The 26,287-nt window shown below is 34.5% G+C and overlaps 1 protein-coding gene and 1 long non-coding RNA gene across 2 annotated transcripts in view; both read right to left on the bottom strand.

Moving 5' to 3' along the window:
• Positions 1 to 26,287, bottom strand: part of LOC136035449 (uncharacterized) — a 91,718-nt gene that overhangs the window by 14,914 nt on the left and 50,517 nt on the right. The gene's annotated exons all lie outside the window — the stretch shown is intronic.
• Positions 1 to 26,287, bottom strand: part of LOC136035446 (leucine-rich repeats and immunoglobulin-like domains protein 2) — a 42,175-nt gene that overhangs the window by 9,959 nt on the left and 5,929 nt on the right. The window contains exons 2-3 of the mRNA XM_065717253.1: positions 20,099 to 20,915; positions 18,532 to 18,811 (exon numbers count right to left, since the gene is read on the bottom strand). Coding sequence (XP_065573325.1) covers positions 18,532 to 18,811; positions 20,099 to 20,915 — 1,097 coding nt within the window. The remainder of the gene's footprint in view (positions 1 to 18,531; positions 18,812 to 20,098; positions 20,916 to 26,287) is intronic.

The following is a 26,287-nucleotide window of genomic DNA, read 5'->3' as shown; positions in this document are numbered from 1 at the left end:
GAATTTTCGTTTGTTTCTGAGAAAGATGGCAACAGATTCATGCTTTTCTATTTTTTGCTTGTTCTTCCTTGTTGCTGTTTGTATTTGTGTTATTGTTTTTCTTTTTTTTTCTTTGTTGTTGTTTATGACGCAGTCGCACTGAATCAGCGGTCTTATAACATTAGAAAAGGGATTGTTCCAACGGATACTAAATGTTATATTGCATTAATTAAGGTGACAAATTAAGTAAATTAAGCTAACAAAGGAGGCTATATGCAATATCTCGGAAACGGCTCAGGATATGAAACTGAAATTTTTAGGGAATGTCGAGGGGGAATGGACGCTAAAATTTGGTTTAGAGCTGAAATGAGAGACTCTATATGCCTCTTACCTTGGGACGGGTAATTAATGGGTTGTAGCATCGTTTAAAATTTTGATGGAATATTAGGCAGAGGAGGATATGGAGGCTAGTATATTTTAAAGTTGGACTTGGGGGATCAAGGGGAGTTTGTAAAGGAAAATGAATTTTGGAAGAATATCTGGTTTGGATTCTTATTGTGAAGTATTTGATTTTCTTTTTTCACGCTAATCTGCTTAAAAATTTCAGGCGATGAAGACTCCTAAATACAAAATTTCTGAAGCAAGAGAACCTTAATCAGGAAACAATTGTAGTTGCATTTATTCTTGTTATCATATTTTAATTTTTGTTTTTTAACATCAAAACTTTTAGACATCCTTTTACTAAACAAAGTCGCAATACATTTATTTAAATATGACATCAACTAAAACAAAATAGCACACGACAAGGTTCTTATGACGAAATGATCGATCGATGTAAGTCTGGATTCAAGGTTTTAACGAGATTAGAGTCGGCGTGGATTCAGACCTATAGAAGGCCAAAATTCTACAGATTTTCAATCTCTTTGAATAATATTGTTCACCAAATCCCCCCAAAATAATATAGTTAAAGTTGTTATTAATTTTTGTTGCACAATTTTGTCCTATATAAATAGCCAAATCTTGGTTTCTTAAGCAGAAAAACTTAAGAAAAAACTTTAGAAATATTCCTTCTATAAACCAATACAAACACATTGTCAATTTACAAGGTAACGGAAAAAATATTATTTAAAAAACGGTTCAAAAAAGAAGTTTTTCAAAGAAGAGTAAAGAGTAACTATTGTTATTAAATAATTAGGAAAGAGTAAAAAATTCAAATATTTTTCTCCTTTCTTATTTTTGTATTAATTTGTGTATATTTTTCTCCTTTCTTATGAGTTCCTAAATGAGTTTTTTTTATATAAAGCTTTAGTGTAAACAGGGAGGGGCTGAGGAGGGGACAGCCTCATGTACGGAATGCTCATAATTTCTGTTCATTTAGAATTTTGATAACGTTTTCAGCAAAGCGCAAATGACACTCTGACTATTAGAAACATTTTCCTGTTTATGGCAGTTGCTGCTCGTTTTAAGTTAAAAACCTAAGTGAAGAACCATTACTTTCATTGTATTATCCCCGCTCGCTTTGTATTGAATTTAAAAGGAACAGAAAATGCCAGAAATAAGGATAGGACTACCATTCCCCTATACTTTCTAAAAGTCAGGGCGCAATCAGCGCTTTACTAAGATATTATAAATACATTAAAAGTGTTCTTTTATAATTGTAACATTCAAAATCAAAGCAGAGACTTCCAGGAATTAGTACCTTTATGTATTAAGCGATCAATCTATTTTAACTAATTCTTCAAATTACTTTTTTTTATTTTTTGACAGCGTTTTAGGTTTTTTTTCGCAGGCAAACCTCAGGTGCTGAAATTATCCTTTGGCACAGGAATACTCATATGGTTCGAAAATCCAAAATTTCTGGTACTAACATCTTTATTGCTAAGTCGATAGCTATACAAACTGGGCATGATTGGTTACCGGTTACGCTTGACTCAAGGCCGTATTTAGAGGAGGGGTTAGAAGGTTTGAACCCCCCCCCCTCCCGAAATGTTTGTACGACCCGTACAGACGTAATAAAAATGTATAAAAGCACATTTTTATACGTTTTTTAAATTTATTTGTACTCCCCTCCCCCCGAAAAAATTCCCCCAACAAAATCCTGGATACATCCCTGCTCTGTAGTACCATTTAAAAAAGTTTTTAAAAGAAATCAAATTATCTTCAGGGGCGATGAAAACAATAGTAGTGACTCTTAGTCACCAAGGGTACTTTCCGTCATAAAACAATCTGCAACAAAGGATTCAAACATTACTAATAGAGCGTAACATATGAAATTTTTCATTAATCCTACAGGAAATAGAACCCGAGCGAAGAATGCAGCATTTGGGCCACCCAAAGGGAGAGCTTTTATCTGCTGCGAAATGATGTATGAACCAAGTTGACAGGGAGATAGGGTTAATTTTCATTATCACATCCCGCCAGGGTGGTATGATTATAAGCAATTAGTTGACAGCAATGTTGCCTGAAATTCATGTTTTGGCTGGAGTGTCAGCACATGAAAGAATTTTGATAACATATTAATCGGCCCAACATTGGATTACAGGGAGGAGTTGTGCACTAGGTTGACAGCATATTATTGAACTAGGTGGTCAATCGGCCTTCATTAGTAGTTATCAGCGAAATTTCAATTCTCACCAGTCCAATATGCGTTTTTAGGGCCAAAGAGGCGGAATTAAAGCATAATAGCATAATTTGGCTGGGTGAATAGTTTTAATTATTGGTTATATTGAATCTTCAGTAAAATTATAAAAACTTTGAGTTTTGGTCAGAAAAAGTTTTGGATTTCATATTGAAACGGGAAGAACTTAAGTGACACCTGTGTTACAGATCCATAATGCTAAAATTGTCGCTGTGCAAAATAGTGCCAGGCTAAGATCCAACCTACCCCTCAGAAGATTTAGTTGTGAAAGAGGACCTTAAAAAACAAGTATATTTTGGGCAACAGCATTTTTCCGATTTATGTGGTTTTCTAAGTTCACTACCCTTTTGTACGAAGTGTCATATTTCTTTAAGATATACCAGATTGTAGAAATTATGTGAATTTCTGGTCTTCCCCCCTGGACAAGGAGGGCTACCTCATTCCCAGCTCCATCATTACCTGTGATTGCCAACAGAATATCCACAGAGAGGTATGGTGGCATGGGTAACTTGGTTGTAGGTACAAAGTTATGTGCAAACATGACCTATGGGACCAATACAACAAAATATAGGAGGTGGGGCAAGGGTGTTTTATATTTTTAAATGAAGGGATTTTCGAAATTAATTTTTTTTTCAATTGCTAAAGCCTCAGCAGTAGTGGGGAGACTAAGTGCCCTTTGGAGGAAACCTTCTATCAGCCGTAGGACCAAGATGCGCATATACAATGCTTCGGTGGGATCCGTGATTCTTTACGGAGCCGAAACTTGGCCAGCCACTCAGTCTGTGCTTAGTACCGTAAATATAGCCCAAACAAAACATCTTCGCCACATTGAAGGACTACGCTTGCACGATTTTGTTAGCAACGAGAACCTCAAGGTTTTAACTGCTCAAACGCCCTTCTCAGTCCAACTCGCCCAACGAACACTACGCTGGTACGGGCATCTCCTTCGCATGAACCCCGACACTCCCGCGCGAACGATTTTTGACTTTGATCCCCCAACCAGATGGAAGGACACGACAGGTGCCTTCAACGACAGGTCCACATCCTTGCAGGAGACCGGTCCAAATGGAGGCACCATGTAGCATCACTCTCGACGCCGGAAGCATTTCGGCAGGAGCAATAAGCCAAGATTTTTTAGTGTTGATATAAAAAAGGTATTCTTCAAAATTCAGGGGGTAGGTGTTTTCCTGTCTTTTTTTAATATGCTAATTCCACGGTATATTTTCATCAAAATGTTCCTACCGACAGACAATTATCTGTTCAGATTTACTAAGACCAATGTAATTCCCCTGGACCCCCTGGACAAAGGTGAATCCTAAAATTGCGATGTAACATATTTTAATACTTAAGTAGAAAAACTGACGAAAAAACGTACGGATATTTTTGATATTGACCGATAATAAAACTATCTCATTTAAAACGACCAGGAAACAAATTTAAAAAAAACATTTTTCAGAAAGAAAAAAACTTCCAACAAAAGTACCAAACCATATACAATCGAAGACGAGCAGAAATTAATTCATTTAATAATTCCAACGTAAAACAACCAGAAATTACTACCAGCGAATGTATCAAACCCGAAATGAACATTAAAGTGAAATTAATAATCACAGTAAGCATAAAGAGAGCATGTACAATTATTTTGCTGTAGAGAACGGACAGAAATTTACCACAAACAGGAGCAGGACTACAAAATGGAGCCTTCGCCTAAAAATGCACTAGAAAAAGATGAGATTTGATAAGATTAAATTTTAGGGAAACAAGAAATACGACCACTTGCGTTTAAGGTAGTTTATACATAACAAAAGGAAATCTATATTGTGAATTTGTGCAAAGAGTTCAACCAATTTATTAGAATAAAGAGCAATACAATACAGGGATTTTTAAACCCCTGATTAGAAGTTTTTGATCATGGAAATAAAAATGGTGCCCTTATCATTCTTGTCTTTCCAGTTCAGAAGGCACCATGTGGCACCTTACGCCAAACTTATTCAGCCAAAGCTTACTCGAGGTACATAGAGAGAGGCAGTAACTTTCAAATGAGCCATTAAACATCTCAGATGCCTAACGATTTTGGGTAGGAATAAACACAGAGCTTTTATCACCAAGATTAATCGAATAGATAGTTACAACTTTTGAATCAGCTTCAAATTACGAATCTTTTTTCACTTGACTTTTTTTCAAAACAAGTTTTTAAATTTTTGGTTACTATAAGCTAAGGTTCTTTCTTTACTAAGGGGACAATCATGGGTCAATGAGAGCGGCAAATATTCGTACTCTAGTCTCTATCTATAAGCAGGGGCATAGCCCCAGCATTTTTGTTGGGGGGGGGGCAAGAGGAGCCCCTATCTAGATATTCAAAGGGCAAGGGCTGCATGATATTTTTTTCAAATTATTCCCCCCCCAAACGAACTCCTGCCTATAAACGGCTTCAACTGATGAAATGCAATGTCGAAAATTAATAATTATTAATGGGTTTCCAATTTGCCGTTGCTCTGCAATCATTGACCTCAATAATTCTCCATACACATGGTCCATAAAATAAAATAAAGGATACTAGCCTACATGTAAATGAGCCGCTACCAACCACAGGAGGAAATTTTTGAAGAAGTTCTAAGGAATTATTAAGCAAAAAATTCAAATGCACTTTAGAACACACCTTTCGCTATCTATAGTTTCCCACATCCAAATGCCTTCAGAAACCCTCTCAAGAGGAACACGTCCCGCCACCTTTTCTTAAAAATTATACGACTATTTTACATTGTTTTATTACAAAACAATAGCTTTTCGCCTGAGTCAACGTTAAATCGTGACCAAATAAAGGGCCCATACTAGTCTTTCACGGAAATAAGAAGGGTGCTGAATGGTACTACTGTTAATCCAAAGGGACTAGGAAAGCGTGACGGGTTGACAACATCCTGTCATTTGTCGCAAATTGAAAAGAATTTTACAGCCGTTTCAAAGTCAAATTTCCAGCTTCCGGCTTTAAACCTAAAATATTTATCATAGAGACATTGTACTAATAAATTAGACTCAGTAATTCAAAAGATTTTAAGCCAGAAAACATAAATTTTACTGAAGACTGAATGAACTGAGAAACATCTGAATGCTGATTGACTGACAAACAGTCATGAGTTTCTCGACACACAAGGTCTAGTTTAGGTCTTGGTGGTATGGCTATTTGTCCTAGGTGAAACCAGTGTCACTTATATAGTTTTTTAAACCATATTGGCCTGCCATAACATAAAGAAAATGATCAAAAATGGGGTTTTTTAAGGCCAAACGAGAATACTGAAAAAACACACAAAGCGAATATTTTGAGAGGAAACCGCATCTCTTCTTCAGCGTGAAAAAAAAAATCAAAAATGAAGGAAAATGCTGAAGAAGAAACCAACAAAACAAATGCGGAAATTGGCGAATGACTCGCTTTATGGTTGTTAGGTACTTGGTTTTAATTCCTAAAATTTTTGGGTTTTATTGAATTTTATTTATCTTTTAAATTTCTGGTTTTTTGTTCATTGGGTTTTTGTTGTTTTTTTTTCACATTGACTTTCTACGTCTGTTTTGTTGTTTTTTTTTCTTCGGCATATTAGTTTGTTCGCGGTTGTCCTCTCGAAATATTCGCTTTGTGTGTATTTTTTTAGCATTCTCATTTGGCCTTAAAAACCCCATTTTTGATCGTTTTTTTTCTTTATATAGTGTCACTTAGCCTGAAATTACCCACCTCCAATCATGAACAACTGCAAAAATTCTTTAGTAAAATGTAAAATTTGCTGCAAATAATAACAAACATTTGCTTTTCTTCAGAATGTGGCACAATCACAAAAACTTCAAGTTGTGCAAAATAACATAATACGAATTTTGGTTGATAAGGCACGGTAATGCCTCAGTTAGGACACCTTACGAACGAATTAAAATTGTGCCAATATATGGTTTATTTTACTATAGCAACGCGAAGTTTATTTAAACATCTTATTTTTAGCAACAATATACAAACATGTTTTCCTAATATGCTTGTATGTGGAAATGAAAACACAGGGTTATAATAAAGGACAGGCCAAATATGCGAGGAAGCCAACAGAATCCTTAGCCCGGTTAAAACTTTCCTATTGTACCATGACTCCAAATCTGGTCAAATGTTCCATGAGATACTAAAAGTAATGACCTCATTACTTTCAAATAGAATCAAAGATGATGTGTTCTGGTTACGCGTGAGTTTTTTTCTGCTTTTTGGGATGGTTTTCCCCCAGTTGTATTCTGTATCCATATGTTTATCCATCTGTGTTTGTAAAGATTTAAAATTGTCAAGTTAAAGGGCAGGATACATGTAGATTTTTTCGGCACCAACTTCCCAAGTCAGCACCGAATTGCTAAGAAAACGGCAGCGATTTGAGCTTGAAAAATTTCTAGTTTTCAGTGGTGATTTACAAAAGCGTCACCGAATTTCATCGTGATCATAAAAAAAAGAGAAATTCTCAACCATGTCCTTCTCTTCAACAGGAAAATCAAAAGAACTCAATCATACTAATTACATTTAATTATAAAAGAACTTTATAACTTAATACTGAAATAATTCAAAATTTAATTAAAAATTTTCCTATTAAATGAAAATTAATAATAAAAGAACTTAATGATAATAATAAAAGAACTAAATAATAAGTTGAGATCAACCTTGCAACTATTGATAAACTGCAGTGGACTATTGGTATACATGATGTTTAGTTTCAAAAATATTGCGCAAAGAGCACTGTTTTGCCCACTAACATGCTGGAATCGGTGCCTGAAAAAGCTATTTGTGGCCAGCCCTGAAGGCAGGATTTCAAAAGTTGGATAACTGCAGATGTTACCTCAGTTGCTTTTTTCGAATAAATGTATTGTAATGCAAAAATAAAATAAAATTTTTCTTTAATGTATTTTTAAGAACTACTTGATTAACAATCTCAAAATGTCTGGCCTTGCTTCAACTACGCAGAAATAAAATTAAAAAACAAAAAAAAAGGAAGGAAACCTATACAAAACCCTATACTAAGAGTCGGCCATCCGCGTTCAATCTGCTATACATAATAAAGGCAGTAAAGCAGTTTTTATCAAATTGCCAAGGTACGGGTAAGATGTTTCAAATTTTGGTGGTCTATGCTATCTCATTTATCTAATTTTAATACCTGACTATTACGCTGGCTCCAAAGACAATGGCATTCTTGAAATTTGAACCACTATCCACCACCCTTGAGGGATGCACACTCCACATGCTTTAGTCACCATCAAAAAGAAGAAAAATTATACCTAGTCAATGCAACATAAAGAGCGAACCAATATATATATATATATATATATATATATATATATATATATATATATATATATATATATATATATATATATATATATATATATATATATATATATATATATATATATATATAATAGATATATATATATATATAATAGAGGTTTACCTAATATATATATAATAGAGGTTACCTAATATATATATATATATATATATATATATATATATATATATATATATATATATATATATATATATATATATATATATATATTATATATAAGGAAAGAATTAGAGGTTACCTAATCACGGTGACACAAACCACCAGTGGTAGGAGCACTGATTGTGCGAGTATAAATCGCACGGACTAATCAAAGTAAATTGCATGTGGTTGTGATGTTTTCATGTGAATGACCAAACTATGCACTTTCAACTGTGCCCTAAACGATGATATTTTTTCTTTCTTAAAACACCTAAAATGAGGCAAGTATGTAATATTTTTTTTCTTCGGCAACTAGAATTGAATCTAACACCGAGATTTAGCTATTGCTAATGCAAACCAATCGGAATTTTGTATAGAATATTTCAAAAATCAGAAAATTCTCTGAAAATCAGATTGGCTCAAATCAGCGGTATCTAAATCTCAGTATTAGTAAAATGTCCCTGTAAATGGAACTAGCAAGAACTATTTAGTATCAATAAATAATTGAAAGATCAATTTGCTATAACAAGTATGGTGACTTTGCAATTAAGCTGAGCAAAACCAATGGTAACAAGTCAGTTGGATTTGGTTAACTATACTCATTAAATAAAAATATGTTATTTTAGAGCCTTAAAGTCAGTTTTAAATATCTAGGTCAATTCAAGAATTCGAATTAGAGTATCAATGAGCTTAAAAGTGATGAATTTTTAGCTATAGTGTGTGTCGGTGATATGATACAGTCAAAAACTAGACTTGATCCACTTTACCACTGCTACTAACAATTCACCCCAGCACCAAGTCACCTGAGACCAACACAGCTACAACGCTCTTCCTCCGCTCTAATCTATCTAGAGCCTCTCTCTTTACACCCTCCCAGGAAGTTCCCATTTCCCTTAATTTTTTTTACGACACCATGCCACCCCTACCGCAGACGACCTTCTTTCCTTTTAGCCCTACCTAGACGGTTGGCCAAAAAGGACAATCTTTGGCATTCTGTCATCCTCCATCCGCAGAACCTGACCTAGCCGTCTCATCCTTCCTCACATTATAGCCCTAGAATTCGAATTGAACCACACTTTTCATAAAGCCTAGTATTTGAAATATGGTCAGTCAGCCGGGTACCAAAACAATCCGTAGTCAACTTGATCATAATAGACTCACATTTTTTCCAAGGGAACAGAATACTTAGTAACTGCAAAATGATAAGTAGTGGCGGAATTACACGCCACCACCTTCTGCGACTTCCAGAGACACACCTGGTGCATCAAACCCTGGAGTAGGCCTATTTAAGAAAATAATAACTGTAATGATAAAGGTGTGCTGTGTTTTGGACAGTAGGGGCACACCCAAATGAAGCTCACCTCATCTGATTAATAGAATATTAAGCCATCAATGCCTAGTATTACGTAAGTGTTCTGTGTACAAATATAAAAAGGTTCAACTTTTGCGAGCCAAAAGCAGTGTCCTTATTCAATAGGAGAGAAGCGCTAATTGAAAACAGGATGATGACTGTGAGCAACATGCACTCATCCATAATTTATAAGCTTTCATTTGCATAAAGTCTTACATATCATTTTAAGCTCATGACTATGGGATTAGCAAGGATAAATAATTTTCGAGCTCATCTACCAACAAATACAACCTTTAGAAATGAACTTGTTCATTGGAGGTGTATTCCAACCATCTTAAGCGTTGGTAACAAAGCTTCAATTCACAAGATCTAACTGACAAAATATCTCTTAATTGTTAACTACCATAACTTTCTTACTAATTCACGTAACATTTTCTTTGTCGCGAAAATTAAATTGACAATTATAAATGAAAGCAAAGATTTAAACAGCATTCAAACTCCACAAAATGCATTACAATGCAATACCAAACTCAGGACCGTATCCAGGATTTTCGCTAGGGGAGTGCTTTTTCGGGCGAAATGGGGGGGGGGTACAAAAAAACTATAAAAACATCAGAAGTTTGGTTAAATGGTTCTTTTTACTTTTTTACGAGCTGGACAAACATTTCAGCGGGAGAGGTGGGGGATCAGAACCCCTGACCCCTCTGGATACGGCCTTGACTAAACTGTAAAACATAAAAGTCATTCCCAGTTATTTCTTAAATGATGGAATTCATGTTTTTTATCCTTTGAATTTCTTGCTCAAATCCATCATCAATTTTTCAACATCGTTTCGAGTTGCTAAAAGAATTTACTAGCAACTGTTTGCAATACTGTTCTGTTAGTTCATAGAAACAAAATTTTGTTAAGACACTGCAAATACACGATTTCTTAGTGCCACAAATGGGGAAAAAGAAGTTTGCTAAATTTGTCAACAGTCTTAGACTAACAGTTTGAACAGTTCGGAGTCCAATTTATTAAGCCCATAGTTGACCTTTACTGGAGTCGACGAGTGAACTCGAGGAATGTGAACTAGGTGTTGATCTGTTCATGAATGCAGACATAGAAATAAATCCAAGAATGATACAAGATTGCATGCCACAAGTATGCTGTCCATTATGATATGCTTGCATAGCCCCAAGTTTTATTTCTTCTAGGCTGTGTCTTCTTCCGTTCTCTTATCATAAGAAAAAAACTGCCTTTTCCAAGATGTTGCCCACAATTACAAACAGGCATGTATATTGGAGAGTGGGCATTTGGTACAGCCTTTCACCTCCCAAAATCATGATTTTAATAAAATTCCTGTGCATTCCAAAAAAATACTATAAGCATATTTTAATTATCGTGCAATTTGTTTTCCAATATTTAATGACCGCCTCTTCCCAGAATGAATCCCCTCTCTAAGCAAAGTTCTATTTATTGTCCCGTAAGTATTTGTTATATTGCATCGCATAAACGCATACCGTACCCTGTTTCTATATTCAAATTTATTTTTCAAAATTGTATGAGAAAAAATATAGCTATTAAGGTAGACACGCACGTAAAGAGAGCTTTGCAGGCCCATCCCCCCGAGATCTCATGACTTTAACCGTTTTTCCATGATTTCAAATGTTCTGCACGATTTAGTCATTAGTTTGCCCCCCTTTTCCAGGTCCCCAAATGGATTCCTGTGCAAATGTGTGGCAGAACTAAGACGTGCATACTATCGATGACCATATTTCCTTTCCATGACGACAAATATCAGTTCGAATAGGGAAAATATCTTTATTAGACAGTAGAAAAAAAGGAATAAAAAAACGTACTGGATATTTCAATCACATGTGCAGTGATTATCATCAGAAGAAATACTGCTGATGACGATCACCAACACATGTACGTGTGATCGAAATATCCAGTATATTTTTTTCCACTGTCTAATAAAAGGATTTATCCTTATTCGAACGGTTATTTAAAACTACGATTTTGTAAGACCAAAAATTTGATAGTGCAATGAAGTGAGTTTTATCCCTTTCCTTGCTGTTACTGTCGAAGGAAAAGATGAAAAGCAGGACTACCACGACGGTTATAAATGAGACCACGGCATTAATTATGGAAAAATGAAAGCAATCAATGCGATGATACTATCTTCAAGTTATCTATCCAAGGGTCAAAAGTTTGGAATCCCTGTTAATGTAGCATACCGGTTTGTGCACACACAGTCAGATTAGTCAATACCCAAATTGGGTGTGTATAAACTCTCAGATAATGCTGCATCTAAGTTCTCGAATAAATCTTGACGGATTCTTCGCTGTGTATAACTGTCAGGGTGTGGCGAAAACCAAAAAAGGAGGCTTGACTGCTTGATACATTCAGTAAAATTTGCTTATTGAGGGTGATAATCCAAGTAAAAATACATACTCTGTAATTTATGTGATAGCTGCAATTACATTATTCCATAAATTCTAGTAGCTTAGGATCAACATAGGAATGCGGTTCTTAAATAAGCGTAGTATCATTGCTTGTTAATTAAATCGGTACTTGTGTATTATTCAGAACACATTCAATAAGTGAAGTTAGGTTCTTTCGCGAAACAAACTACGACGCAGGTACATTTTATGAGAAAATCCGGCTTCATAGCCACAAAGACAAAAGGTTAGGTTAGGTTAGAATTCTAAGTTGTAAATTTACATTTTCCTAATAAAGTATTATATTTTCATCATATTCTGATTTATTTCATGAGCTTTATCAAAAGTTTGGGCTATATATCTGCACATTAGGGGGGTGGAGCGCATTATATCAAATACCTAACTTAACCTAACCTAACCACCTCTATATAAAATATTTAATTAAAATGTACCTGCATCGTAGTTTGTTTCTCAAAAAAACCTAACTTCACTCATTGAGTGTGTTCTGAATACTACACAAGTACCATTAAATCCCAGTTACGGGCTGGCATTTTATTTTTAGCCGGGATGTACAGTATAAACAGGGTGGTTTGTCACTAAAGTTTGTAAAGACAACCCCAAGGAGGAACTTGTGCAGCATGAGAGCCTTTGAGCCCCTCTCCCAAAAGTCTGAAGGTTTTCTACTCTAGTGTCTTTCATTTTTCATACACTTCGCTGAATAAATAAAGCTAAATAATAATCCAGATTTTTCAACAACAAAATGAAGTCTGTTATATTTAACACCAAGTTGACCCCCCCCCCATTGCTTATCCGTTGTTTTGTCAGCAAAAATACATAGCTATGTGTACGCAGGGAGAACATATATATTTGATTAAAGCTGAATGTTGAAAAAGAGTGAAGTTATTATTTCTTTAAAAAGGTAAAGACATGAAGCAGGATATTATAAATTTAAGTTGAACAATGAAGGATTGAAAGTAAGTAATATAGCAATCAAATACTCGGGATTTGCATTGTCCGATAATGGAAGTTTAAAGAGTCATGCTAATGAAGTAATTAACAGAGGTAAAGTTGCCATGTCGGCAATTTTTAGAAGTTTAACGATTATGGGAAGGAAATTATAAAAACAATATAATATTCAGTACAAAATCTTACCAGTTATTGTATAAATAGGAGAGATTTGGGTGGAGAAGCCGCTCAGCAGTTGGAGCCCCTCCAGGTTAAGTATTATAAAAGTGTTAGAACTACATTAGACAATTCACTCATAAATGCTGATGGGCGATATGGGCCTGCTTTCATTAAAGCTACATAGGTCTATATTGATGCTTAGATTTTGGTTGAAGATAATTAAACCAAACGAAGACAGACTAGTTAGGATTGCATAGGAAGGGATTTTCAAGAACGGTTTAAAAACTACGTGGCAATCCCAGATTAAATCAAACAGTTCGTGGTAACGAACTGTCATAAGGAGCGACCCGGCTAAATAGTAACCGAAACTCTAAAAAATGGAATTTTGATACCAATAGCTACATCAAAAGAATTGCATTTTAATGCTGATTTTAAATATATAAGTTTCATCAAGTTTAGTCTAGATAGCCTACTCAAGATAGCCTACTTATGTATTATAGCGACCCAACTCAAGGGTGAATTTAGGTTAATCCTGATAAAATTTGTCTGAATACGATGAAAATATAGTACTTTAGTAACAAAATTATGGGAATTACAACAGAGAATTATGGAAAGCAGGCCGCCCAGAACGAGTTATATTAAGTACCTAACCGAAATGCCAACTTTATGTATTATAATTTAATTAAAGTATACCTAATTATTAGTTTATCTCACTGTGCCTAATCTGATTGTCTTTGAAAGTATACAAACATGCCAGTCTTACACAGACAGATCAGATCAAACTTCTTGAATGGGGTTGCTATAATAATACATAAGTACCAATGCTTAAAAAAGGAAAAGTCATGTGATTCATACATAATGTCTAGATTAAGTATTCGCTTTGTAATCTGTTTTTGGGTGCTTTGTAATTTGTTCTGTTGGAGATTGTTTTATCTGTATATATTATTTTCGTATATTTTACCCTTGGAGTTCTGAAATGCACTGATCCAACTATTTATATATGCATGTATAGTAGAGAGCAGATGCACATAAACTTTTAATGGATGCGGTATAATATTTTTTTACCACAAATATATCTCCTTTTCTGAGAAGTCTTTGACACTAATATCAAATTCACAAAGAATACACAGGGAAGGGTGAGGGTGTGTCTAACGCACACATGTAATGATTTATCCAGTTTTTTACCATAGTTTTCGTTAATTTTTATTTGATTCACGTAGTCAACTCTCAAACGAAGAGAATTAAAACAAACGTGAATTAAAACGAATATTTATAGTTTTTAATGTGAGAGTAAAGAGCGACTGTCAAATCTAAAACGAACTTAAAAATGTTTCTATATACATAGCTGGCCGCTGACCCTAACGAGCAGCAATTGAAGCTTATAAATTCAGCCACAAAATATAAATAGTTTAAACTATATTTTAGTATCTCCTAAAGTTCATTCCTCTGCCAATAGCCGTGTTAAGTATGTTAATTCGTACATAAAGCATAAATATCGTTCTAGACCATATATGTTGCTCATAGACTGCATACATCAAGAGGCATTGAAGATATTAAAGCTAATATAGAATAAAAATGTATTGATTGCATGTGGTTGGCATGTGAAGTTGGCACTTCATTGCATGTGAAGTTGGCACTTAGGCCGAAAGCTGTCTTAAACGTTGTAAATTCAACTACATCACAGCTATATAGAAATCTATATATTTTCAAAACAATACACTGTTTTATATTCGCCACATCTTGATGCCATCTATATATGATGCATACTTAAAGTTCCGTAAATTCTTGCCCTCCAAGTGTATTTTGAAGAAAGTACGGCCAATTCTCAATCCAAAGAGATAAGTACATGGGCTTTAGTTCAGCCCCAGTTAGTGAAACTACAAGGACAATGGCAGGTAGCCCTTCACTCTATAACAATCTTCACAAGTGAGTGTAAAGTCGAATTCCGGCAGATGAAAAACAGTGCCACCTACAGCTAGCTGATTGCCACTCATGGGAAAAATACCGAGCTGCGAAAACTCCCTTTCACTTACAAAATATAATGATTTCTAACAGTTTCTTCAAAATTATCAAGCAATAGTCAAGTAATTTGGTTGTTTTACTATTTTGAAGAAATATTATCAACTGAGTCTGCTCTCAAGAGTCTGAAATATAGGTTAGTGGTAAATTTGTCGCCAAGAAAAAGAAAATAAAACGATGTAATCAAATTACTAGTTGGTCCCAAAGATTTTTAACTCGACTTTTAAATTCTCTCTTTTTGTGTTTTTTCAAACTTCCTCTCAATCTCTTGACAATCGCAAAAAAAACACCAAAACAGGAATTTGAATTTTTCATAATTGAGTCGTCGAAATGGTGTAGGCCTATATCAATTTCAGTACAAGCAGGGCCGTATCCAGGATTTTCTTTTTCAAGAGGGGTTTACAAATAACTTTTTTCGAGAGGGGAGGGGGGTAAAAAAACTTAAAAACGCATAAAAATTATTTAATATTAATTTTTGCTACGGTTTTACAAGTCGAACAAACATTTCGGGGAGGGGGCTCAAACCCCCTTACCCCCTGGATAGGGCCTTGAATACAAGGCACCATACAAGATGGAAAAGACCATACAAGCATCAGTTTTGGGAACAGGAAATTCGCTAATATAGTCAGACATGTTGAAAAATTGGCCACAAGTCATCCATCCGTAGGACCAAAATTTGCTTTATTGCTACGCCAACAATCTATTAACCGTAAAAGACAGGAGGTCCTACATCAACCCCAAACTATCTTCCTAAATCCACAATTAGACAGTCCTTTAAACCTTCCGCTTGTATAAAAGGAATGACATATAGGGGTCTAGTTTCCCCAATTAAAGACAGCAAGATTACCTGCTTCAATCAAATCAGTCAGCTAATATATTTTAATTATTTTTCAAAAGTTGATCCAATGTTTGAGTGGTAGTTGGATAGACACATCATCGCGAATTTTTAATCACTGATTTTTTATCAAGAATTTGCACCGACGCAGAAGGTCGCAGAATCTAAAAAGCATGATTGAATATATAGATTGGCAAATCGAATACGAAGGATTTATGACAAATTGCAAAGAAAAAAGGATATGACACTCAATAGAAATGAGTCGAAATCAGAGATGACTGGAACCACCATTTTCAACATCGACAACCTTTATAGCATAAATACAGACACACGGACACACAATATATACATATATATATATATATATATATATATATATATATATATATATATATATATATATATATATATATATATATATATATATATATATATATATATATATATATATGTATATATACATATATATACATATATATATATATATATATATATATATATATATATATATATATATATGTATATATATATATATATATATACATATATATGGCCGTTTCCCAGATTTTTTGGTGGGTCGGGGTGGGGGTGTTACATAAGAATTTCTTTGGTGGGGGGGGGGGGGGTACAAAAAACCTGAAAACACAAAATTAGTTTAAACAAATTATTGTTACGTTTTTACGTGTCAGACAAACATTCTGGGTGGGGTACGGCAAAAATTCTTTTTGCCGTACTACTAAGTATTTCCACCCAAGAATGTTTATAAGTAAAGATATTTGTTTTTATTTTAGCAATATAGCCGGTGACTAGATGTACCTAACAAACTTCTAGTCAATACCGCCTTTCGTGATAAACAGAATTGGCATGTCTGCTATATAATCTCTACCCCATTTCCAAAAGACGTAGTATTTAATAAAAAAAAAGTGACTGATGATGAGCCTATGCATGGCGTATAACTCTTGAACTGATTTACAATTTTCAAGCAACTGCTGGTCATCGAAAATGCCAATTTTTGGGGCTCCACCTAAGTCAGTTTGAAAATGGGAAATGGTGCGTGAGCAGCTCATAGCCGCCATCGTAAAAACCACAATCGAAAATATGAATTCATTAAATGAAATGGGAACACAGAGAGTTTACACAGGGTAAGATAGAGAAGGAGCCAATACTTAAGCAAAAAAGGGTAAATTTCTAGTTTAGAGCACTTAGAAATGCTAATTCTAGAAGTGCATCCATTTCTGGTTGACCCTCCTCCTCCAAGGGGGAAACTAAAAATGCATAAAGTGGGCATGCTTACAGGTAACACTATCTATAGAACGAAGCGTATAAGTCCATGAGCCCCACGGGCAGCGGGGCGAGGTCCGCATTCTATATTTATTTAATAAACCTCGTTTAAAGCTTTTTTTTAGTTTTATCACTCTTTTTTGAATAAATATAGAATATTGACCTCGCTCCGCTGCCTGAGGGGCTCATGGACTAATACGCTTCGTTCTATAGGTAATGTTACCTGTAAGCAAGCCCACTTTATGCATTTTTAGTCTCGTTGGAGGGGGATTTTAGAAAGCTAGAAAATGGATGCGCTTCTCTAACAATGACCAAGAAACAATATGCAATCATCATAATCTTGCTATATGCAGTAATACGCTCTTTAGAGCACTTGGAACGAAACTAATCATTTACCCAAAAAAGTATTGGACTCTTTTTGCGTTGAAAAAGGGCAAAAAAGACAAATTAGACCAGCCTCTGAACAGGATCTAGCCTAGAATTGAGTTCAGAATGAAATCTCTTAGTTCACAAAAATTAACAAAACACCACATTCCTCTCACTTTTGACCACCTTCCCCTGATTAATAATACCCTGACAATAGTAAATAGTCATGCACCAAAAATAGTTGAAAGTAAAATAGGGGCAGCGAAAGGTCTAAAGAGCTGAATAGTCTCCAATTCTTAAGTAGTAAAGAGATTGTAAAATCTTCCGGTCTAGCTATTGTGTTACGCTACCCTTAATGCGTTCCTTGTCATCTTAGCGCTTAAAAGGGTCAGGGAATTCCGTGTGTTAGCATTCAGTATAAAGATAAACGTTTACTCTTAAGATTTTTATCTAGGTATTAAGTTGAAAGTTTTCAATGGGTAGGCTATCCCATATATTTTTTCTGATATGGATTTCAGCAACTGCTTGAATATAAAATACGGACATTTTAAAAGACTGAGGCAAAACGTCTCTGGAAGATACTATTTCAAATAGATTTAAGATTGAAGATCACAACGTCAGTATATGGAAACCAGTCAATAAAGATATTGTTAAATAAATTAACTAACGTTAAACCAGGTTTGACTCGCTACTGTCAAGTAAGTGACCTAATATTGATGACAATGTTCCGTTATTTTTTACAATAATGCTATCTGTAATTCGTTCATACTACATTTTTGTTGAAACATTGTCACCAGAGTTTTCAAACCCTAGATTGTGGAAAAAATTCAAAGTACAAATTCGGCCCATCTGGGCTTGTGATAATCATTTATCAGAAAAAATCTTATCCTGTATCTCAGTAGTGAAAACACTGCTTTTGTATATAATGCAGCAACCATTTTTTTTTCATACTGAACTAAAGCCAACAAGTAGGTAGACCCTGTCCAACCCCTATCATAGAACAAAATAACTGGGAAGCTTACCGGTTAAGACCAAGTTTTCCAAAGCGTCATGTTTCTGCAAGCTTCCACTTCTAATTCCAGTTATATCATTATCAGCAAGGACTAATGTCTTTAGGTTCGTCAACCCTACTGTCAGGTCAACCGCAATAGTCCTTAAATAGTTATGACTCAAGTCCAGAGTCTTTAAAAGTGACAACCCAGTCCATGAACCGGTAGAAACAGAAACAATCCTATTATGGCTCAAGTCCAAAGCCAGTAGATTTTTCAAGTTGATAAATGCTTGATCTTCGATGACGTCAATCTAAAAGGAAATATGTAAACTGACAACAAGCAACACATGAAGACTAAATTGTGACGCCCTAATTTTGCATAATGGTATCTCTGGTGATTACAGACGCTGTGTTGGATATATTGAAAAATTACGTATCCATCAAATGATTTCTCGTCAAAGCTTTCTTATAATCACAATAAATTCCAACCAAACATTTCGAGGGAGCTGAGATAATCTACAACTAAATTTAAAGATTGCTTGACTAAGGATTAATCTGATCAAGCTCTTATGCATGGGATTAGTTCTCCCCCCCCACCCCAAATAACATCCAAAGTTTTTATTTTTTTCTCATAGTTGCCTAACTTTAGACTCATTGGCCTTCGTTGAACTGTTTCAATCCATCCCCCCCCCCTAATGCGTAGGTCTATGTGCTTCAGTGCAGAGCTTGGCAAAGGTCTAGAATAGCGGCTCTTCAGAAGGAGGCATGCTAGAAAAAAAGAGATATACTTTTAGATTGCTAATTTATGCTCATATTTATGGTTTTGTTTGCGTTTTTGACAATTCGTCCCCAGCCTCCCTCTAATGGTCTTACATTGCCGTAGGTTATAAGAAAAACTAACCAAAAAAATTATGACATTTCTACTTTATAATATGCTGTGAGAATCAATGAATCATATTTCCTTATTTTTCCGTTCTTATCTGTTTTTGAATAAGTTTTCATCAATTATTGTGTTAGTGTTTTACATAGCCTAGGGCTATATGAGAGGTATATTTCTCCTAGGATAGATATTGTACATTACTCGTCAGCCTGGCTTCCATCCTTCTGTTTGCGGGTATTTTCAAACTGCAGCAGGCACGGACCCAGGAATCTTTTCGGAGCTCAATAATAAAAAAAAATCAAGGGGGTAGGAATAATAAAAAAAAAATTATTTATAACTTTTATTTTGTTAAATTTTGTATTCAACCTTATGGTTATAACTTTGTATTTATATTTATAACTTTTTATTATATTATATTTTATTTATAAGAAGTGTCCGGAGATTCAAAAAAATTTAGGATCCGGTGAGGGGTCAAAAATGGCTATTGAGGAAGAGACAAAGTAAATCCCTATATCATAGAATCTCGAGTTTTCAAACGACAAACTACCCTTTAAAATTGATTAAAAATCAGTTTAATCGTACATTAATACGTGGAATATATGCTGCCAATTGCATGCTGGGTATCTTTTGCTACCTTCATCAAATACAAAGTAGCGCATTTTTATGTGTGTTGACTTATGGCTCGATAATGTATACTAGAATAAAAATGTTGACATACCTGATTATATGATAGTTTTAACGAACTAAGGGCCTCTAAGCCATTTAGCATTCCTCTTCTCAATGCAGTGATGTTATTAACAGACATATCAAGGACTTCTAGCTTTCTCAGTCCATCTAGAAAGTTGGATCCTAAACTTCCTGAAAAAAGGTTCTTTCTCAGATCAAGTTTTTGAAGAGAGTTTAGTCCATCTAGTGTTTCCAAAGTCAAAGTAGTTCCATTCATTCTGTTGCCACGAAGCGACAGTGTTTTCAGGTTCCTAAGGTAAGAAAAGGCACTGGTTTCAATCCGGTATAATTTATTATCACTCACATCCAAAGATTCTAAGCGATCAAGCCCAATGAAAGTTTTGCTGGGGATGATTTTAATTTGATTATTTGACAAGTCGAGTTGTTCAAGGTCTGATAAATGTCTGCTAAAAGATGGTATCTTGTCAAGTTGATTGTTCGGTAGCCCCAGAGCTGACAGATTGCTGGCCAAGCCCTTAAAACAATCAGGTGATATAGCATTTATCTCACCACTTGATATTACAACACCATGTAAACTGACGTTCGAGAACAACTCAGCCGGAAGGTTCTTCAAACCCAAAATTGATATTTCGAGAAGAGATATAGCTTTATCATTTGGTAGATTCCTTATGGGTGCGATAATTTGGTTTATTGTCACATTTTCTGATGGTTGTCCAGTACAGCGAAGTGTATGGGGCAGATCACAATGACATTCGATGCCTGTGTTTTCGTCAATTTTGGGACAAGACCAATCAGCATGCGCTTTTTCTAGTAGAAGGGAAGCTGTCACAGCGAAGAACCAAATATACCTAGAAAAAGATTGAATATAAACACTATATGCAACTATGCGAGAATAGGAAGCATAAAAGTATGGTTATCTAAGAGGGTGCACTGAATGCTCCAAAACCCAAAAAAAGGCGTTAGTCATTCTACGGTTTGAGGTGGAACAAATTGCGAACACAAATATTTTTTTACAGTAAAATGTTCAGAACAATCTGCAGAATGACAAGCTAAAAATATAAAACCAGGGGATGATTTAAAATCACAGGCCAAAAAATTAAAAAAAAATTACAACTCAAAAAATAAAAATGAATATTTTTGCTTTAAATGGATTTTTAAGGCTCTTTTACTATATATTCTGACCAATTGATGATGAATATATGATTTTGAGCTTATTTAGACTTCATTTTCGTCCAAAACATACATTAAAGTTAGACTTCACGGGAAGAAAAATCCAAAAATTTACTTTTCTTCGAGATATTTTTAAATGGTGTTTTACGCCTTATCTTACCTGCTGAATTTCAAACTACGAAGATAGCACATTTGAAGTTTTAGAACCAAGGGAATCTTAACCAGAAAAAAAATCTGGTTGCTTTGATTCTTGGCCTCATATTATTGTTTTTATATTTTCAAACAACAAATCAGAACCCTTTGTCATAATTAAGTTCAAAATAAATAGATTGAAGTAACAAGCAGTTAAAAAAAATATAAGACAATAATTTTTTGTAATAAAATTGTCGATCAAAATTTGTTTATGTTCAAGGTATTAACAGGATGGGGCCAGGGTGATTTCGGCCCTATAGGAGCCCTATATCGCTACTTATCCACGTAATAAGTATTATCCACGTAATTTACGTGGATAAGTAGCGACAATTGTATTTATTATTATTGGTGGTGGTTTTTATTTGTTTTTAGATTAGTTTTCTTTTAATTTTCTATCTTGTGCTGAAGACGCCTTGTTTGGATACAGGCGAAATATCCGCGTTGTTTTAGTCTTTCAATTCCACTGACCGTCGTCTCGTTTGAAGTTTTCTTTTTTTAGAGTTTTATCTCTCTTGGTTGTTTATTGTCATGTCTGGCCAGTTCGGCTTAAGAACTTTCATGTATGACATTCCTGTTATAGAGATTGATTAAATACAATTCCACAAAATTCAATATTTTCTCTGTCAAAATGAACGACAAAACAAGACAGGTTCTCGGCGCCATAAGTATTGGCTCCTCTTAGATTCGAACTACGCATTTTTATTAGCAAAAGAAAAAATTGACGTACTTTACGTGCAATCAGAAAAGCAAAAGCAAGTTGTAAAAAGTTCTTTTTGGTTATGTAATGATTCTAACACGAAGTAATAGACATCCAAACATTTAATTACAAAATAATTTGTTTTGGCAATATCCTTGGCATTGACTGGAGATTTATTTACACTTTTTGCTAAGTCAATCTCAGCACGCGAGTGTTTGGGAATAGTTTCCAATTCTTTTTGTTTTGTTCTTCCCGAGAAAAACAAAACAAAATAGAAATAATTAGAATAAGGGCGTCATTTTTGCTGTAATGCCAAAACGGACGTGCATGATATTTGTTTACCAAACTGTGATAAACAAAAACTCCTTCCCTTATTTTTAGAATGCTCTATCGACTGATATAATCTAATTTTCAAATACTTTTTTTATATTCTCAACATGCTCAGAACTTTCCAGAAATAGGTTTTATTTAATTTATTTGAGTTTTATTTCTAAAAATACGCTGCATTTTGCTCTCACATTTGTACAAATAATCGAAAATGGTGTCTATGATATTAAAAATTATTTTTTCCTATAACCACAAAATCTCTTTCCTAAAAGAATGCCTTCGTTTGATATCTAGTACATCAAATTATATCATGTCGTGGATGAAGCTATCCAGGAGAGAATAGAGAGTATTCCCCCTTCTTTTCGTCCCCTTAAAAGAACATAAGGATACAAAAAGTGTAAAGTTTTGCAGAATTTGAAAAAAATAGGCTTTTGTGGCAGCTCTTAGAAAAAATTGATTTTCCAGGATAGCCCCCTACCTTCCTCCTTTGGAACAATTCCAGCAGAATTTTTTAGAGGAACTGAGAAATTTTTATCTCCATCATTGCCTGTAGTCTTCCGCTTTTTACGAAGTAAATACGCATCTGGAAATATGTTAAGTGCAAAAGTTCTCAATATTTTTATAACTCCCTAAAGATTTTTTCCATTAGATTTTTTCTCAGCTCCCTTATTTCATCATATTTCATCCAAATTTTTGACCATCTTGAGAAATTTCAAAGATTACTACTTTAAAAAGCAATATATTCATTTAACAGAAATAATATAAAAACGGATACTATTTTCCTTGGAATTATATAAAATATACAATTCCAACTATTTCGGTAATATCCTATTGAGTCTAGATAGACACCATGGTCTTAGCTCCAGAGGCTCGTCGTGGTGCAAATGCATTCAAAAAAGGTTCGACTCGCAGCTAATGTGCACTCTAATGTGGTTAGATTAGTTTAAAACCAAGTTAAACATAAACTTCAAGTTCATAATCAATTTTTAAACATATATTAATCATTGATATTATTAAAACCGTTATTGTGAGGGATGTGCCTTTTCTTCACTACGTAACTTAACAAAACTTGAAATAAAATCAGATATGGCGACCTTCATTTGCCCTTCAACGCTAATTTTTGAGTGATTCTTAATTTTTATTACTGAAATAGCCTAAAACCCAGCTTCGCAAAAATAGGACGTTGCCAACAAAATAGCAACAAGGGAAAACATCTCCATTAGTTTTTTACTTTGCATAGCTTCAATTTTTTCATGAAAACTTAAACTTTTTTTCGAAAATTTAAAGAATTAGCATTCATCAAATTCGTCACATTATTTGATTGAATATTTTACGTCGCCTTTATGACAACCTCAGGGAGCCACAGCTCCCAGTTTAAGAACCACTAGCACTGTAGATAAAAGAGGCACAAGCACAACAGGCTTTTGTGAGCAAATCATCTCATTCTTGAAAATGTCTCAGATGGTTTCCAGGCACGACGACATGTTTATCTTTTTGAACAGCATTTCAAATTCCAATTCCGAATTTCTACCAAAGGCATAGTCATTTTCTTGTTCACCAGCTGAGAACATATAAGGAACTCATATGTTCACAATAGACCTGGTTTTTACTTGAATTATGTATATGAGATACCATCCATCACTTTGACTATTTTAATGTTTTAAATACTAGGTCCGATTATTATCAGTCTGTCTTTTCACTGATTTCAATGAGCTTAAAGAGTTAATTTTCTAGGGTGCTGAATGTCCATTTTCTCCTTTTTAGAGTCACGTCCATTGGAGAAAATGGAAAGAAGTTAAGCCTACACCAGCAAATGAGTGAAAGAACAAAATCATCCCAAGTCGGTCCGAGGGACAGCATCAAGGAAATTGTCAACAATGTTTTCTTAATATTTCCGCGATCCTTTGAATTTTAAGGTCCTTAAAGTCTAAGCTAAGCCCTTTTCCACATTTGCTTTCTATTATATTGACCATCTAAACTTCGGGCAAACATAGGTCATGCTTCGAGTAGTTGCATTTGCAAGAACTAATTTACATGGACTTTCACAGAACGCGGTTAATATTCAAGTGACCCCATAGGTATTTGTTTTGGAAAGGCTCCATATTGGTCCTTGAAGGGGAGAGGCTCGTATAAAAATTTAAAATCGGACGAGTCATTAAAAAAATATAGGATACAATTGGAAAAGTTGTAAAAACCTCTCGAGATTTCAGAACGACTAGTCCGTGGCCCCTCCCTACCAATCTGACATATACTTTTGTAGATAGGCGTAGGCATAAAGCGATTTAATCTAGCTCTTTGCATATTTTTTAAAGACATACAAGAGGACATGTATCTTGAAAGAATATACTGGAGTAATTTGGCAATTCTAATTTTATTATTGTAATCAAGAATTTTACAGATTACATTTTTTGTGTAGTTCATTAGACAAGGAAGACTGAGTCTACTTCACAGAATTATCATCTAATTAATCTAATTGAGATCTAATTAATCACAAAAGTATACACATGCCCTATAAAAAGTGTTTTTCTAATTTAGATTTCTGCTTTCTTTATGTATTTATCTGCCTAAACCTAAGTTTAGCCGTATAGGACTTTGATAAGATTCTTTAAGGGCTTCGTAACTGTTTTCAACTTGAAAGTTTGTCAAGAAATCCGGCAAAAAGTTGTAAAGGCATTTAAGGATTTCCTACCAACCTTGTAAGATATCTTGAAACTATTTCAAGTTAAAAATACTAACACAATCAATACCAAATTTTGTCAAAATCCTATCCAATGAGTCTGAACTTATACGTTCAAACAAAAATAAAAATAAAATAGAAATTTTAATTAAAATATATCAATTGTACAGATGCAATAGCTAAGTGTCTGTTGATTAAACAACGGATACTAAAAACTTGTGCATTTTTATCAGCCGAGTCAGGAAATCCGGATTGAGTGGTATTCCCTCTGCTTGTAATAAACTTGCAAAAGGAAGCAAAAATTGTATATTATTGCTCTTCACGGCTGACCACTTCCCATAAAACCGCAAGAGAACGGATGGTTAATATGTAAAGATTCTGCGGAAACGTGTGGACATGCATGAAATACCACCATCATTTTAACGATGGACAGAAAGTAACGAAAAAACGGTCTACGTACATAAGGGCGTATACTAAGATTCGCTAATGTATTTGCAAATACATGACGAATCAATTTGTAGAACATTCACGCATTTTGGATTAAAAAATGACGCTTCTAAATAAACTAGCATCATCAGTAAGTAAAGTTGATGACTCGGCTTTGGGCACAAAAAATAAAACAAATAAAGATGACATAAGTGGCCAAGCCTTAAAAAGAATTACCAAAAAGAAAGCGGTGTACAAGGGGAATATTTTGTAATTCAGCACTATTTGTCATCGTCCTATAATTAAACAAAATGTAATCACCTTGGCTACATGCTTTGAAACCATCAACAACTGTCAAAGGAAATTTCGAGGAAAATATACGAATGAGTAGGCATACGGTTGACAAACTCTTTGTATGCTTTCAGAAGTGGAAGGATGTTTTAGGTTGTTCAAAAAATGGATGATCCATCTTAAAATTTTTAACATTCAAGAAACACACTGTTCTTAGAATACACCATGCACATGCAAAACCGTGTATTTCACTGTTCACTTCAAGTTTTGCAATACAAAAAAAAAACCAGTAGGCTACTGCATTATCATGCATTCTCCGTCTTACCAACTGTAAAACGTGATCTTTATATAGATCGCTCAAGTAATTAAAATGCGATACATCTTTATCCATATTTTTCCCCTTTGTGATTTCGTATTTATCCGAATATTAATATAAGATT

Source organism: Artemia franciscana, chromosome 14 (genome assembly GCF_032884065.1).
Source record: "Artemia franciscana chromosome 14, ASM3288406v1, whole genome shotgun sequence".
NCBI lineage: Eukaryota > Metazoa > Arthropoda > Branchiopoda > Anostraca > Artemiidae > Artemia > Artemia franciscana.
Note: the sequence above shows the minus strand (reverse complement) of the source record. Positions and strands in the feature narration are given on the sequence as shown.